Source organism: Miscanthus floridulus, chromosome 13, assembly GCF_019320115.1.
Source record: "Miscanthus floridulus cultivar M001 chromosome 13, ASM1932011v1, whole genome shotgun sequence".
NCBI lineage: Eukaryota > Viridiplantae > Streptophyta > Magnoliopsida > Poales > Poaceae > Miscanthus > Miscanthus floridulus.
In genome coordinates, this window is record NC_089592.1 from 11,418,578 (window position 1) to 11,434,933 (window position 16,356).

General features: G+C 55.1%; 1 protein-coding gene and 1 pseudogene across 1 annotated transcript; one reads left to right on the plus strand and one right to left on the minus strand.

Annotated features, from left to right (window-relative positions):
* Nucleotides 1–312: 312 nt before the first annotated feature.
* Nucleotides 313–15,693, minus strand: LOC136501641 (ran-binding protein 1 homolog a-like; annotated as a pseudogene).
* Nucleotides 5,812–7,401, plus strand: LOC136501846 (uncharacterized). The gene is made up of 5 exons (XM_066497373.1): nt 5,812–6,374; nt 6,444–6,534; nt 6,614–6,730; nt 6,782–6,948; nt 7,017–7,401. The coding sequence occupies exons 1-5, from the start codon at nt 5,812–5,814 to the stop codon at nt 7,399–7,401; spliced, it is 1,323 nt and encodes a 440-aa protein (XP_066353470.1).
* Nucleotides 15,694–16,356: the final 663 nt, after the last annotated feature.

A 16,356-nucleotide genomic window follows, 5' to 3' on the forward strand; every position in this document is an offset into this window, starting at 1 on the left:
CTAGAAACGCGGGCGCGGCTTTGCCACGCCTTTCTTTTTGACTAGCCAGTGGCAATAAGAATATAGGTACAATGATGAGCAGCCTGTTCGTTTGGCTGTGGCTTATTATAAACGATTGTAAATTTCCAGCCGGAACAGTATTTTTCTCTCCCACAAATTAGCCAGCAGTACTTTTTCACGAACCAGCAACAATATGAACCAGCCAACCGAACAGACTGGAGAAACTCAGCAATTTTTTTGTTCATTTTATGATTTTTATGTATTTTCGAGACTTTATCATCATGAAGGTATAATTTTATTTACCCCTAAAAAGCATAGGTAAAAGTTTATATGGAAAAATTCTTACTAAAACATGCCATAATCTGTAGCAGTTCTCCTTTATTAATGCGATTCTTGGAGAGGACGGAAGAAATTAAATGGTACAGACATGCTGACCCCAGCCATCCAAGATAAACAGACAACTTAAAAAATAACAGTCTATCAACCAAGAAAACCATATAGATGACTGATGACTCTGATTTCACCTAACACAAGCATTCATCCCAGAGAAAACACAATGAAAATTTGTGGAGGGAAGATGAACCTTGACAACAAAATGAATGGAAGGACACTCATTTGACCCTTGTTTGCGTATACAAACGTCTTCAATCTTTAGCATCCTTCTTATCATCAGATGCAGGAGCCTCGGCAGTGGAGGCTTCCTCGTTTTCTTTCTCCTCAGTCTTTCCTTGCTGTTCAGCTCTCTTCAACAATATCCTTAAACTTCTTGCAATCTGAATAGAATCTCAAGAGAGTAAGCAGCAAATTCAAAATAAACAAGGATGCCAAAAATATAAAACTGTCATACTATCATCATTCACCAGCAATTGATATCTCAGAAAGAAACCAAAGTAAACCCAACCTAACACCACAATTCAAATCATCATCAAAAGTATAAAAGAACACTCTAGTTTCCAACATCTAAAGTTGTCCGAAGTTAAACATTTTTAGGTTTGACCAAATACATCAAAAGAGCACGACACCAAATTCAAATTATTAGATTAGATATACCATGAAATATGTTTTTCATAATATACATGCTTATTTGATGTCATACATGTTGGTGTTCTTTTCTATGAAGTTGGACAAACTTAAAATAGTTCTTACGACAACTCTATAAGTTGATTTATTTTGAGACCGGAATATAACTAAAAATAGCAATCAATACCTAAACTACAACGCTGATGATCTGTCAGATATTTGTAGATATCAAACAAAATTTCCAACAATACAAGCATGATACATATCATCATCCCGCAAATGTCTCAAAATAAGCAAGCAAGCACCTGATGCCTTTCTAACACAGGGAAAAGCTGCCAAGATCCCTGGAAACTAAATTGTTAGGTCCTTGGAGTATACTGCTACTATGGTCCTATATAAACATGAAGAGGCTAACCAATAGATGCGGTAGCTGAATGGAAGTGTGACATTAAAGTTAATTATTCATGGTGCATTGAGCAGCCACATTAACCTCAATAATCTGGCACCTGAGTGTGCAAAATTAATCAGTTATTCATGATGCATGTGGCAGTACGTGAGTAACATGCATGCATGCTAACGCAGAGCTGCAAAAGGTGATCCATTGAGCTATATCGGCATGGTGTGATCACATAATTAGCTAAGAAGTAACAGCATGGCTGCTAAATGTCAAGGCAAAAGTAATGCTAGATATACACGACACATGGCAACAAAAGGTCCAATGGCGATCAAAATTAGCTCAGTCTCAGACCATTTCCAACTTGGCACTTTTGCTACCCAGTCGTGAGTTACAGGTCTTCCACTATTGAAACTTGCTATTCATGTTTAGAGACCAAAGTAGCAGTTCGCTAATTTTAGAGTAGTGTCGGGTACCTTAGAACGGGGTACCCCGAGCGAACATCAAAGGGGTCACTTAAGTCCCATCAAAAAACAAAGCTAGAAGGTAAGCCGTGGGCCCCTCACCCGCCACGTCCGAGCCCGCCAGGCTCTCCGCCTCGCCTCGAACCTCGCACAGGAGGTCTCGGCGTCCCTGACACAATCTCCGCCTCGCGCGAGGCTCTCTCACGGAAGGCCTCGGCAGGAGGTGCATTCTCCGTATCGCGCGAGGCCTCTCACGGAAGGCCACGGCAGGGAGTCCGATCTCCGTCTCGCGCGAGGCCTCATTCTCCGTATCGCGCGAGGCCAGCTTATCCATAGTCCGTCGCCCCCGCCTCGGCCGGTCTTCCCGACAGCACGTCATGTCCCATTAATACTTCAACCACTCCCGCAATCTCAGCCGGACGATGGCTCGACGCCACAGAATGGCCGACGGGACATGAGGTCGCATCGGCCCCATACCGGCTGAGACAGGGCACGGCGGGGATTAACGGTCACTGTATCCTGACGCTGTGCCCACGACCAGCGCCCACACTACACTGTGTCCCACGATCACCGCCTCGAAAACAACATCGCACTGTGCACCAAGGTCTCGGCTATCTCGGGGTTTGTGCCCGCCGAGACCCCCCACTGCGGTGCAGCCTCGGCACCGACCAAGCCTCGGCCTCGCGCACAGTCCGTCCACAGCGGGTTGCACGTCCACCGCCGCACCCACTCCGAGGCAGTCCCGGGGCTCCCACGACGCATAGGATCGGATGGGACTAGCACGCCGCCCCAGTGCTCCAAGGACGGACCACTCCGACAACCACGCCGCCACAGAAACAGGCCACAGGGCTCGGACATGCCGCCCCTGTTGGCACGACGCCGTGTAGTTAGCACATGTATTGTCCTTGCCCTCCCTTCAACTATAAAAGGAGAGAACTTGGGCCACTTAGAGACGGACGGAGAAGAACACCCTGCAACACACACACACGCATCCCAGCCGCCTGAGAGCAACATCTCAAGCGGCCCACACGACACCTTGCCGAGACCTGGGATTAGCTCCCTCTCGCACTGTGCTTGTAACCCCCTACTACTAGCACATCGGTGCAAGGAATACAAGATCTATCTCTCGGACTGGACGTAGGGCATCGATTGCCTGAACCAGTATAAACCTTGTGTCTCTTTGCATCACCATCGGGGATTAGGGGCACGCAGTTCACATTTACTGGTTGGTTGAAGACCCCCCGGTCCGAAAACACCGACAGTTGACGCGCCAGGTAGGGGACTCTGCGTGTCAGTTTCGTCATCCCAGCAAGTTCCGGATGGCAGACCCCGTACGACCATTGCGTCTCGGCACGGTGGTTTGGTTTAGGAGCCTAGAGTTCATGTCTCTAGGGCATGAGTACGACATGGTACTCCTCACTCCTCGAGCCCCACCAACCGACGATGAAGTCACGCACCGACAGCCCAGGCGCAGGCAGCGCCCGGGCGGCCGCTCTCGCCAGGCACGACACGAGCAAGACCACCCCGACGCTACGCGAATCCGGGGCGGTACGCCGCTCCCCGCCAATATCCTACGACCAGCTGTTGGCACAGGGTCCCTGGCTGGAGACCTGTCTAGTCTGAGCTTGGACAAAGGAAAATCGCCGATGGCACACGGCGATGCCCAGTCATCAAGCTCCGCTCCACCACTCCCTAAGGAGCCAATCCAGGCGGAGCAGAGTCTGGCGACGGCACCATCCCCATACCCCTTTGGGTTGAGAAATGCCGCCGCCTCTTATGCCTACGCTTACATTACCGCTCACGAGGATGTCTTGGGACGCCGCCAGCGCTTCACTCTCGACCTGAGCACCCACGCCGACTCCTCGGAGGAGGACGAGGCATGGCCCGGAGTGGATTTCTCCGGACTCCACGACCCTGGGGCTATGCGCCAGTTCTTGGCCGCAAGCGACTACTGCTTAGGCTACTCCGACTCCGACGACGAGGGCACCTACGACCCCACTCGCGAGTGTTTCCACGCCGGGCTCGGGATGCCGAGGGCAGGCGAGGAAGACGAGGGGGCGGGTAGTCATTCCCTACTTCGCCCGGGTACAGGCGCCGCCACACCTCCGCGCATTGTCCTGCCGGCAGCACGGAACGAGAACCTCGCTCCTGCGCGACCTCAACGCCCGGACCTGGAACAGCTCCGTGAGCTCCAGGCCAAGGTCGAACAAGACCGACTTCTCCTACAGCAGCTTCGAGACTCTCTCGAACAGGAACAGCGAGGTCGCGGCGAAGGCGGAGGAGCCCGACGGAGGGCCCGCGATGTGCATCACCGCATCCATGACGACGAAGGGAGTGAGCAACCCCCAGTCTTCAATCGCGCTAGCCAGAACGTCGCGGCTGCGGCAATGCTGGTCTGCGCAATGCCCGAGCCTTCTACCACGAAGGGGCGGCGGGTCCGCGGCGAGCTCCGGGATCTCCTAGAGACCGCCGCGGTACAGCAGGCCGAAAGTTCCGCCTCCCGACGGCACGGGGGCGCCTCGAACTTGCCCTCAGCCCCGCCTCGGCAGGATAGGGAAGCCTCGGTTCGTCCCGAGCCCGCTCAAGCACCGATAGCCCACAGGGCCCCCGTGCTTCTGGACCGCCTCGGCCATCGACGCGAGGCGCAGGGAGACCATGAGGTGGTTAGCAGGCGACGACGCCACGACAACGAAGGGCCCGCTCGGGGTTACCACCCGCACCGAGGCGGCCGCTATGACAGCGAGGAGGACCGCAGTCCTTCTCCTGAACCGCCAGGCCCTCGGGTCTTCAGCAGGGCCATCCGCGCTGCCCTTTTCCCGGCCCGGTTTCGGCAACCAGCCAATCTCGCGAAATATAGCGGCGAGACCAACCCCGAACTCTGGCTTGCCGATTACCGCCTGGCCTGTCAGCTAGGTGGCGCGGGCGATGACCTGCTCATCATCCGCAACCTCCCCTTGCTCTTGTCAGACTCAGCGCGAGCCTGGCTCGAGCACCTTCCTCCCTCACAAATCCACGACTGGCGCGACTTGGTGAGGATCTTCGTCGGGAACTTCCAAGGCACATACGTGCGCCCTGGGAACTCCTGGGACCTTAAAAGTTGTCGCCAGAAGCCGGAGGAGTCTCTCCGAGACTTCATCCGGCGCTTCTCCAAACAGTGCACCGAGTTGCCCAGCGTCGGCGACTCGGAGATCGTCCAGGCTTTCCTCTCCGGCACCACCTGCCGGGACTTGGTTCGAGAGTTAGGTCGGAACATGCCGCGCTCCTCGACATCGCCACCAACTTCGCCTCGGGTGAGGAGGCTGTTGGAGCCATCTTCCCCGATAGCGACGCCAAGGGTAAGCAGAGGTCATTCATATCCTGCCTGTGCCCCTTCTTTCACATTCCTATCCCTGCTATATTCGGGTTTGGGATTCCTGTACCAGCATTTTGTTTTTTTCTAGCAGTGGACGTACGTGTACGTGTACTAGTACCTCGTGCTTCAATTCGCTAGTAGGTAGTAGCCTGCTAGGTGGAGCTGTCGTTTGTTTTCAGTCACCAAGTTGATATACATGATAATGATGTTGCCTGTGTACTTGTTGGCTCTGTTTTATGAAGTTGCAAGCTCATAGATTTCATATTTGCTATGATATTACGATTTTACAGGAACTAATGAGTTCATTGCCAAGTGGTCCGACGACATGGGCTCTCTACCAGTATTCATCTCTGCAACCTTATTACAACAATTTTTTCTACCTGTTAATCAGCATTTAATTTACTACTTGGCGTGACTCCAAAAAATGAAAATGATTGATGCTAGTGTTGTTTATTTGATTGAAGGGAGGCGACCTAGCGCGGTACAACCTAGAAAAATTTTCAGCTTTAAAAGAGGGACTATTAGACACTGCAGTCTCTGCGATAAAAGCTCTTGGCTTTGGTTCTTTTCTTGACATCACTATGTACAAACTTCCTGATCAACGATTTTCCATATGGACTACTTCTAACTACAAGCCTGCGAAGCTGCATAATGAAGATGTTCTTGTGCTCACTCTTGACCCAGAGCATCCTCGTGTGTTGACACGAGATGCTTTGGCAATTACATGTGGCCTTCCAATGGGTAAGCAAGATGTACCACAGGATCTTCTTGAGTGTCCAGATGTTGCTGTGAAGAGTGCTCTTCTTGTTGCTCATGGAAAGGACCAGAATTTGAGTATGCATGCTGCTATAACAGCTTCTAAAGTTGCTGCGGAGAAAAATGACCACATGCTGCAAGCCAGGATTTTTATAGCGGCTGTATTCAACTTTGCAATGTTTACAACCTCCTCAAATTATTTTACTCCTGAAAACATGGCAGCTGTCTCTAATATAAAGAAGCTTGTTACCACGGACTGGTGCCGGAAATTACTAAATCATATGATGAATTGTCTGAAAACCTTCCATCAAAGTCGGAGGGTTCACAGCGCTGTGTCCTTTGTTGTAAGTATCTTTGAAATCTTTTCTTTTCTTAGAACAGCAATGTTGTATGACTAACAGTATCTGGCAGTTTTTTTGCTTTGAAAACATAGAATATGTTCATACAACTGGCCAAGACGCCTTGGGGATCCCGAAGATCCCAATGTTAAACACTATACTGAGCCAAAGGTGAAGGATATCATTAATGAAATTAAGAAAGGTGTCAAGGTATGTACAAATTATGCAAATGCATTCATGTATTTCATAAACATCTAACAATAAAATTCCCTTCCGTGCCCCTTTTTAGCTGAAAGATTGGAAAGACACAGTGTATGGCCGTAATGCCATTACAGAAGTTCAACCTGATGAGATTGTATATACCACGGATTACCAGAAACAGATAAGTATAAGTCTTACCATATATGTACTTTTTGGATTAGTACATACATGTTACACATTCCATACCGCCTTTCAGGTTAGGAAGAGGAAAGTGTTGAAGGATAAGGGTCCTAAGGTGACGAAAAAAGTGTCGAAGAAGAGAAACAGATTGGATGAGTCCAGTGATGAGAGCAACAATCATGATCAGGAGTCTGATGATGAGAGCAACAATCATGATCAGTTTTCTCGTGCTGGTATAGACAGGTAAAGAAGAGGTGGTCTCTGCGGTTTTCTAACTGGATAGTCTTATTAACATCTCTTAAACTCTTCAGGCGCGTTATTCGTCTCTACAAGAAGCATGTTCTAGAAAGAACTCGAGACGGAATAAAACTGGATATATTGAACCATCAAGTGTCAGAAATAGCTTATGTAGAATGTTTCAAGCTACAAGGACTTATGCACACTGCCATAATGTTCTTACAATGTGAATTATGGAATCAAGAGTGGAAGGAAAAAGCCATGGACAAAGTTATATTGTCTCAAAAGGCAATGTCTGAATTGTTATCCCCGGACAATGGAACAAAGATGTTAGCTAATGAGCTTGGACTGCAAAATCCAAAGCAGATATTTATACCTATTGTTCATGAAAAACATTGGTTCTTGTTCGTGATCTCAAGCAACAAGACCATCTATATTCTGGATTCATTTCCTTCCTAGTCCAGAGAGCCAGTGATTTCTGGTATTCTATCAACATTGAAGAAGCTCTTGAAAAAATCAACTGCTGATGGGTATGTCCAATCTTTCCCAGAAGCAGAAGCAACAAATGCATTCCCAGTGTCGGGTCTCGACCTAACAGGCCTCGGCTTTCTCCTTCCAGCGCAGGGCCTCGGCCCGGGAAGCCTCGGCCTCCTCCTTCAAGCGCTGGGCCTCGACCCGAGAAGCCTCGGCCGCCCTAGAAGCTTCACTCCCCAGCTCTGCGTCACACAAAGGAGTTAGGGAGCGAACATAAGGAAAAGAAAACAAAATGAGGGGGCTAAAACTCACCCTCAACCGTCCCCTCCAAACCACGGCCTCGGTTCGAGAGGCCTCGGCTGCAGCAAGGGCCTCATCCAAGGCACCTTTCGTCAGCTGGTGCGCCCTCTGTTCCGCCCCCAGCTGCCCCGCGAGAGTCGCGGCCGAGGCTGTAGCTTCAACGGCTCGGCCCCTGAAGGCATCCCGATTGCTGACTGCGCGGGTGAGCTCCTCCTCCAACTTCTTCACCCGCGCCGCCAGAGGGGCGAGCTGCGTCTGGGCTGTGGCCGCCTCGACCTTCACGTCGGCACAACGAAGGCGGAGGTCCTCTACCTCCGCGCTCCGCGCCGACAGGAGCTCGTTGGCGCCGGCAAGAAGGCCCTTCTGCCGCTGAAGCTGGTCCCAGACGCCCCTCTCCCGCCGGAGAAAGACCGACTTCCCAAGGGACCGGGTCTCGAGCTCCTAGGGAAGCAGAACAGGGGTCATTGATGGTAACAAAACCCAGAAAGGGACAACGTCGCACGAGAAAGGAAAACGCAAACCTAGGCGACTCCGGGCAGTTCGTCGGCCACCACGGACAGGGCCGTCCGTAGCGACCGCTCCGCCAGCTGGCGGTATTGCTCGAAGGTGCCCCAGCGCCCGCCCTCGGTTGTGTCCTCGAGGGCGAACAGAGGCTCCCCCTCAGGGTCGTCCTGGCTCCGCCACAGTACCCGCGGGTGATCCCACCCGCGAGGCTCGGGTCGCGCCCGCACGAGGGCCGAGCTTCCCTCGTCCAAGATCGGCGCCGGCTGTTCCACGGAACCGGCCTCGGCATCGACCACCTCCCGCACCCGGGAAGTATCGTCGGAGGAGATCGGATAGACCTTCGCCTCCCGGGCGCTCTCTCGCAACAACGGCGGCCCCTGAACCAAGGGCGCCACCGAGGCCTCCGCCGCCTTCATCTCCGCCTCCTGGACAGACGGCCTCGCCGCCATTACGACGGCCTTGGTGATCTCGGGGGCTCCGGCCTCCGCAATTATGGCCTCAACGGTCTCGGGGGCTCCGGCCTCCGCCATCGTGGCCTCGGAGGACGCAGAAACACCGACTGCGGTCTCGGCGGTCTTGGGCGCCCTGGCCTCCGTCGCCTCAGCCTCGGAGACCCCGGGGGCCTCGGCAACCAAGGGCACGCCGGCCCCATCCGACTCGTGAGCCTCGCCCTCGCGGGGAGGAGGCACTCCCTCCCTCGTCTGTGTAGGGGTCGCCTCGGCAGCCCCTCCTTGGGCGGCCGGCTCCTTCGGGTCGACCCTCGCCGACGCCGCACCGCGTTGGATAGCGGCTTGTGCCTTCGCCACCCAGTGGGCGGAGGAGCCAGGGCTCGCCTTGAGCGCCTTAAGGGGCACCAAGGGAAGCTCGTCTGCAGGCCGCTTCCGACTAAGGAAAAATAACCTACAGGTTCAGCGCGAGACCAAAAGGCGAACGGAAGGCACTATGACCCTGTCAAAAATACACTTACCTTGAACGTGGCGGCAACCGCTTCGCCATGGCAAACCTCGTCCGCAACGGCGGAGGCGGCGGCAGAGGCGTCGCCTCCGTATCCATCGTCGCCGGTCGATCCTCAATGGACCCCGGCGCCACTTCGGTCCTCTGCGGGGGCGCTGGCGTCGCCTCCACCGCCACTTATTCCACCACGGTCGCCGAGCCCACCGGGCTAACGGCGTGTTTGCCCAACGCCCGCACCTCAGGCGTGTCGGCCTCGGCCCCGGAGCGGGCAACCGTCGACCCCGGGTCCGTTTCTCCTCCTCCTCCCGGGAGTGCCGGGCTGCTTGCCAACGCCCTGGGCACCACCTCCACTACGTCAGGAAGGTGGTCCAGGGGACCTCGCCCCACCTCGCCCCCGTCATCCCCGTCCGAGGCCTCCGTCGACAGCGACGTCGACGGAGATTCCTCCAACGGGAGACCATCCTTCCGTTGTTGACGGCGGCGCTTATCCAGCTCCTCGCGCGCGAGGATTTGCTTCGTGCGCTTCGCCGCCTTGGCGTCTTTCCGCTTTTTCTGCGCGTCGGCGTGCGCGCGGTTGATCGCCCGCCGCCTCGCGTCCTCGGGAACGGGCGGCGGAGAGGAGCGCACGTCCCTCATCCCCTGCAGGAACGACGGACACGCATAAGGAAACAAGGGGTAAGGGGAGATTGAGGAGGCTCGGAGGCTACAGCGGCACACGACTTACCAGCGAGAGGAACCCCCGCGACGGCCGCATCGCGATAGGGGTCAAGTTGCCGCCCCTCAGCTTCGCCTCTACCGTCTCCCCCACCCGACGAAGAATTTCCTCGTCGGAAAGGGCAGAGGAGGACATCCGGGTGCCCTCAATGGGCTCACCCGGCTTCATCTCGAACAGCCGCCGCCGCCGAGCCATCAGCGGCAGCACCCTTCGGCGGTGGAAGGCGGCCACGACCACAGCCACGGTGAGACCGTGGCCCCGCAGCCTCGCTAGCCCCTCCAGAAGCGGCTGCAGCTTGGGCTGGTCGTCCTTCGGGACGCCGTACTTCCATCTCTCCGGGCAACTCCCCACAATCCGCCCAGTGTAGGAGGGAAGTCCTCCGTCGTCGTTGCGAAGGTAGAACCAACTCGTGTACCACCGGCGATTGGACGACGCGAGTTGTGCCGGGATGCAGAGGTGCAGGCGGTCCTAGCGCACTAGGAGAGTGCAGCCGCCGGCCCTCGTCGCCTTCCTCGTACCCGACGTGCCCGTCGGCTTGGTAGTGTGCCCTGCCCGGAATAGGTGGAGCCACAACTCCCAATGGGGAGCAATCCCCAAATACCCCTCGCAGACGGCAACAAAGATAGCCGCCTGAGCGATGGAGTTGGGATTGAAGTTGTGGAGCTCCACGCCGTAGTAGTGCGGGAGCGCCCGCATGAACCGATCCACCGGGACGCCGAGGCCGCGCTCGTGAAAGGAGACGAAGCTCACGACGTAGCCGTCGCGAGGCCTCGGCTCTGGCTCGCCGTATGGAGCAATCCACTCCGGCCTGGCGGGGTCCGTCACCGGGCGAAGGAGTCCACCGTCGACAAGCGACTGAAGCATCTCCTCGGTGACGTCCGACGGATCCCAAGGGTCCGCCTCGACAACGACGATGTCGCCGGCCATGAGCGCGATGGAGGGACCGGATGCAGCGGTGAGTTTTTCTCTCTCTCCCACGCTCTCGCTTTCTTCTCACTTTCTCCCTAGGCTCGCTCTTCTTCCCGGCACCCGCTGCTCTAGCGACGGCTCGACGGAGGCAGTGCTAATGCAGGCGAGGTAAGACGAGGAGGGGCGAGACTCTTCGGGTATTTATGCAGGGAGGAGGTGAAACGAACGGGCGACGAAATCAGGGAAGTTCCCCTCCCCCCGATCCGGCGAAGTTAACCACGAGCCGATTTCGCCGGCCCACGCGCCCACGTCTCCCTCATTAAATGCGAGAACAGTTACGTCCCATCCACCACGTCACGCTCGGCCACTACGGCAGCAGGCGTCGTTTCGCCTCCCCAGGAAACCGCCTCAAAAGGCGCGCCACCCGTTGCCGAGCCAATAGGGAAGATATTCCCCACGGCCTATTCCTTTCATATGAAGGAACCAGGCTCTGAGCCTATTACGGTCCAGGGGTTCGAAGGCTGGGCCCCAAGAGGTTTCGACAGCCGCCCCAGAATAACAGAGTCAGGGACGATCGCGGGCGAGCCTATACGGGGCCGAGGCCCAAGCAAGCGAAACGCTTGGGACGCCCAAAGTCGTGTCCGAGACCGGCAGGAAGGTCTCCGAATGGGATCCCACCGTAGGGAGGCACCGAGCCACCGAGGCCCAGCGAACGGCCTCGGCACCCACTAGAGAAATCCTCTGGTACTCTTGGGGTGTGTCTCTGGACCGCTAGCCGTCCCCTAGCGAACGGGGTTCGGGCCTCCACTCGGAGGCCCTGATAACAGCTCACCGGAAGTGCCACCGCTCGTGCCCACCGAGGGTAGTGAGGCACATTCCACCCCTCCTTCCGAGCGAAAAGTAAGCATGAGGGTCGCACAAAAAGTCAGGGGAACCCCCGACGGCCTTTTCGCTCTATGCAGAGGCTAAGGGGCTCTTCCTGCAACCTTGCCGAGACCCAGCGACCCCGGCTCGCACTCAAAGGGGCTCGGCAAAACAAACCCTCCTTCCGAGCGAAAAGGAAGCGTGAGGGTCGTGCAAAAAGATAGGGGAGCTCCTGACGGCCCTCTCACCCTGTGCAGAGGCTAGGAGGCTCTTCCTGTAGATACGCCGAGACCCCACGACCCGGGCTCGCGCCCAAAGGGGCCTCGGCAAACAAACCCTCACGCGCGAGGGGCGTATAAAAAGCCAGGGAAACTTCCGATGGCCCTCTCGCTCCGCGCAGAGGCTAGGGGCTCTTCCTGCAACCTTGCCGAGACCAGAATGGGCTCGGCAAACAAACCCTCCGTCCGAACGAAAAGGATATGTGAGGGTCGGATGAAAAGGTCAGGGGACCCCCGACCGCCCTCTTGCTCCAGGCGGAGGCTCGGGGGCTCCTCTTGCACCCAAGACAAAGACAAATGGTCCAAGTCCACGCTAGAGGTTTCGTTGCAAATACGATAAAGGGCACCGAGCCCGTTACGGTCCAGGGGTTCGAAGGCTGGGCCTCCAGAGGTTTCGACAGCCGCCCCAGGGCAACAGAGTCAGGGACGACCTTGGGGCGAGCCTACGAATGGCCGAGGCCCGAGCGAACAATCGCTCGGGGCGTCCTAAGTCGTGTCCGAGACCGGCAGGGAAGTCTCCGAATGGGATCCCACCGTAGGAAGGCACCGAGCCACCGAGGCCCAGCGAACGACCTCGGCACCCACTAGAGAAGCCCTCTGGTACTCTTGGAGTGCGTCTCTGGACCACTAGCCGTCCCCTAGCGAACGGGGTACGGGCCTCCACTCGGACTCACTCGATAACAGCTCACCGGAAGTGCCCACGCTCGTGCCCATCGAGGGTAGCCCGGCACATTCCACCCCTCCTTCCGAGCGAAAAGGAAGCGTGAGGGTCGTACCCAAAGTCAGGGGGACCCCTGACGGACCTCTCGCTCCGTGCGGAGGCTAGAGGGCTTTTCCTGCAGCCTCGCCGAGACCCCCGCAACCCGAACTTGCGCTTATGGGCTCGGCAAATGCGATAAAGACTCCTCGCTCAAACGCGAAAACGAAAAAAGCCCCTGGAGGAGTAACTCTACTCCTCCAGGGCCTCGGGGGCTACACCCAGCGGGTGCGCTCGCGCGCACCCACCGGAACCTCAAGAAACAAAACCCAATTCCTACGGGAGCGGGAATAAACCAAGCCTCGGCAAACCCTCAGGGAGAGTGCACGCACTCCCCCGGAGGCTCGGGGGCTACTGTCGGGTACCTTAGAACGGGGTACCCCGAGCGAACATCAAAGGGGTCACTTAAGTCCCATCAAAAAACAAAGCTAGAAGGTAAGCCGTGGGCCCCTCACCCGCCACGTCCGAGCCCGCCAGGCTCTCTGCCTCGCCTCGAACCTCGCGCAGGAGGTCTCGGCGTCCTGACGCAATCTCCGTCTCGCGCGAGGCTCTCTCACGGAAGGCCTCGGCAGGAGGTGCATTCTCCGTATCGCGCGAGGCCTCTCACGGAAGGCCTCGGCAGGGAGTCCGATCTCCATCTCGCGCGAGGCTCCGCTCTCCGTCTTACGCGAGGCCTCATTCTCCATATCGCGCGAGGCCAGCTTATCCATAGTCCGTCGCCCCCGCCTCGGCCGGTCTTCCCGACAGCACGTCATGTCCCATTAATACTTCAACCACTCCCGCAATCTCAGCCGGACGATGGCTCGACGCCACAGAATGGCCGACGGGACATGAGGTCGCATCGGCCCCATACCGGCTGAGACAGGGCACGGCGGGGATTACCGGTCACTGTATCCTGACGCTGTGCCCACAACCAGCGCCCACACTACACTGTGTCCCACGATCCCCACCTCGAAAACAACATCGCACTGTGCACCAAGGTCTCAGGTATCTCGGGGTTCGTGCCCGCCGAGACCCCCCACTGCGGTGCAGCCTCGGCACCGACCAAGCCTCGACCTCGCGCACAGTCCGTCCACAACGGCTTGCACGTCCACCGCCGCACCCACTCCGAGGCAGTCCCGGGGCTCCCACGACGCACAGGATCGGATGCGATTAGCACGCCGCCCCAGTGCTCCAAGGACGGACCACTCCGACGACCACGCCGCCACAGAAACAGGCCACAGGGCTCGGACATGCCGCCCCTGTTGGCACGACGCCGTGTAGTTAGCACATGTACTGTCCTTGCCCTCCCTTCAACTATAAAAGGAGAGGACTTGGGCTACTTAGAGACGGACGGAGAAGAACACCCTGCAACACACACACACGCATCCCAGCCGCCTGAGAGCAACATCTCAAGCGGCCCACACGACACCTTGCCAAGACCTGGGATTAGCTCCCTCTCTCACTGTGCTTGTAACCCCCTACTACTAGCACATCGGTGCAAGGAATACAAGATCTATCTCTCGGACTGGACGTAGGGCATCGATTGCCTGAACCAGTATAAACCTTGTGTCTCTTTGCATCACCATCCGGGATTAGGGGCACGCAGTTCACATTTACTGGTTGGTTGAGGACCCCCCCGGTCCGAAAACACCGACAAGTAGGTTCTATCGCGATCAATGGAAATAAAATATGTTTTGCTTTGAGCACAAGTATTCTCCCACATTGGAAGTAACTTAAAATACTTGAAGAACAGCAGACAGCCTATGACTGCACCAAGAGTAGCATGCCAGAAATACAGGCAAATGCAAAACAAAACCATATCATGGAAACAGGAAACATGAAGCTTTATTGATGATTGTTATGAGGACAGCACTATGAGTTCGAAGGCCAGTACAATACAACTAAGAATTGATGGGGCATTCATAATGTGAAGGAGGGTCACCGAACAATATACATCAAAAACAAATACAATATATGAATGGCATCCAACAAACTTAGCTTATCACATAATTCATAGATCCAAAGGCCAGTGATCAATCAACTTTTCTAAGACAAAAGTAAGCCAAAACAACAATAAATAGTTCAATCAACAGAGCTACCAAACATTATGACAGTGTAAGCTGCTAGCTATGAACAGATGCAAGGAGAGATAAAGAGGTAAGATATGGTTCTAGGTGCTCACTCTCGACAGATCCAAAACGGATAGCGAACATCTCCTCCTTGAGCTCACCGTCGGCGAAGTCCAGCGCGTGCCACACGCACGACTTGTCGCTCGCCGCGTGCTCCTGCATCTTAGTCGTCGCCACCACTGTGCGAACGGAGAAAAGGGTTAAGCAATACTCTCCAATGTAACGAAAATCCCACAAAAAGACCGTGATTACCAAGATGATTGGCGCAGATCTTAAGTGTCTTCGGCTAACGCATCACGAGGCGGACCTTGGCGGTCTCCTTGTGCTTGAGCAGCTTCACAGTGCCTGTTCCGCGCTCTTTCCACTGGTTCCCCTCCTTGTCCAACCGGTAGAGCTTCGCCTTCCTGCACAATCGCCGCACGTCGTCAGATCAACAAGACCTAGCCACCAAATCGGATCGGGGCGGGTCGGGGAGGGGGAGGATCGAAGCGGCCGCGGATGACTCACATGTCGAGGAGCACGTCCTCGTCCTCCTCTCCGGTGGTAACGGCGACCTCCTCCAGCTTTACGATGGGCGCGACCTGGGCGCCGTTGTCCTCGTCCTCGCCGGCCGCCGCGGCCTCCTCCTCCTCCTCCGCTGGACGGTGTTCCACCGGGTCGGCCATGGCGTTCGGCGCGGTGGCGTCGGCGGCTGCAGTAGGGCTCGGGGCCTGCGCTTGCTGGCTGCGCTCCTGCTACCGATTGCTGCTGTCCGTGGCGGCCGAGGGCCGCCGTGCCCCACTCACGCCGGCGCAGCGGCCGCAGGGGCGCCGTCGCCTGGCACCCGCCGCCGCATGAGCAGAGGGAAGGGGAGAGAGAGAGAGAGAGGAAGGGGAGGGCGAGATGGAGGTGAGAGGCAGGCAGCTAATTTTTTTTTTTTTAAAAAGAGATATAATCAAAGGTGATCTATATTTTGATTTGAGAAAAATCTGAGGAGGTTTTTGCAAAAATTGTTGAGAGTGTCTCCGGAGTGCAGGTTGATTTTCAATAAAGAAAAGGTCTTGTTTGCAAAAAACTCGGAGCCCATCCGATCTGGACTGCGGATTGATTTAGAAATAATCTGAGGTGTTTTTTGTAAAATATTCTGAGAGAGTCTCTGGAGCGCAGGTTGATTTACGAAAAAATATAAGGGATTTTCCGACGTGGCACGCTGGCTGGCCGCGGTTTGGGTGCATGATTCATTATGTAAAGATTCTAAAAATCTTAGAGAGTCAAAGTATCTCAAGTTTAACTAAAATTATAGAAAAAATTACAAAGATTTATGATATCAAATAGATATACTATGAAAATATAATTAATAAAGTACTTAATGATATTTAGTTGATATCCTAAATATTATTATCTTATCATATAAATTTGGTCAAACTTGAGATGCTTTGACTCTCCAAGATTTTTGAAATGACTTATAATTTAATATGGAGGGAGTAATAAAATCAATATCTATATTTAATAAAGAGTGGGATTTTTTTCGTCCCGTTATTTTTTTTTTTTGTTTTCCAAACATGCACC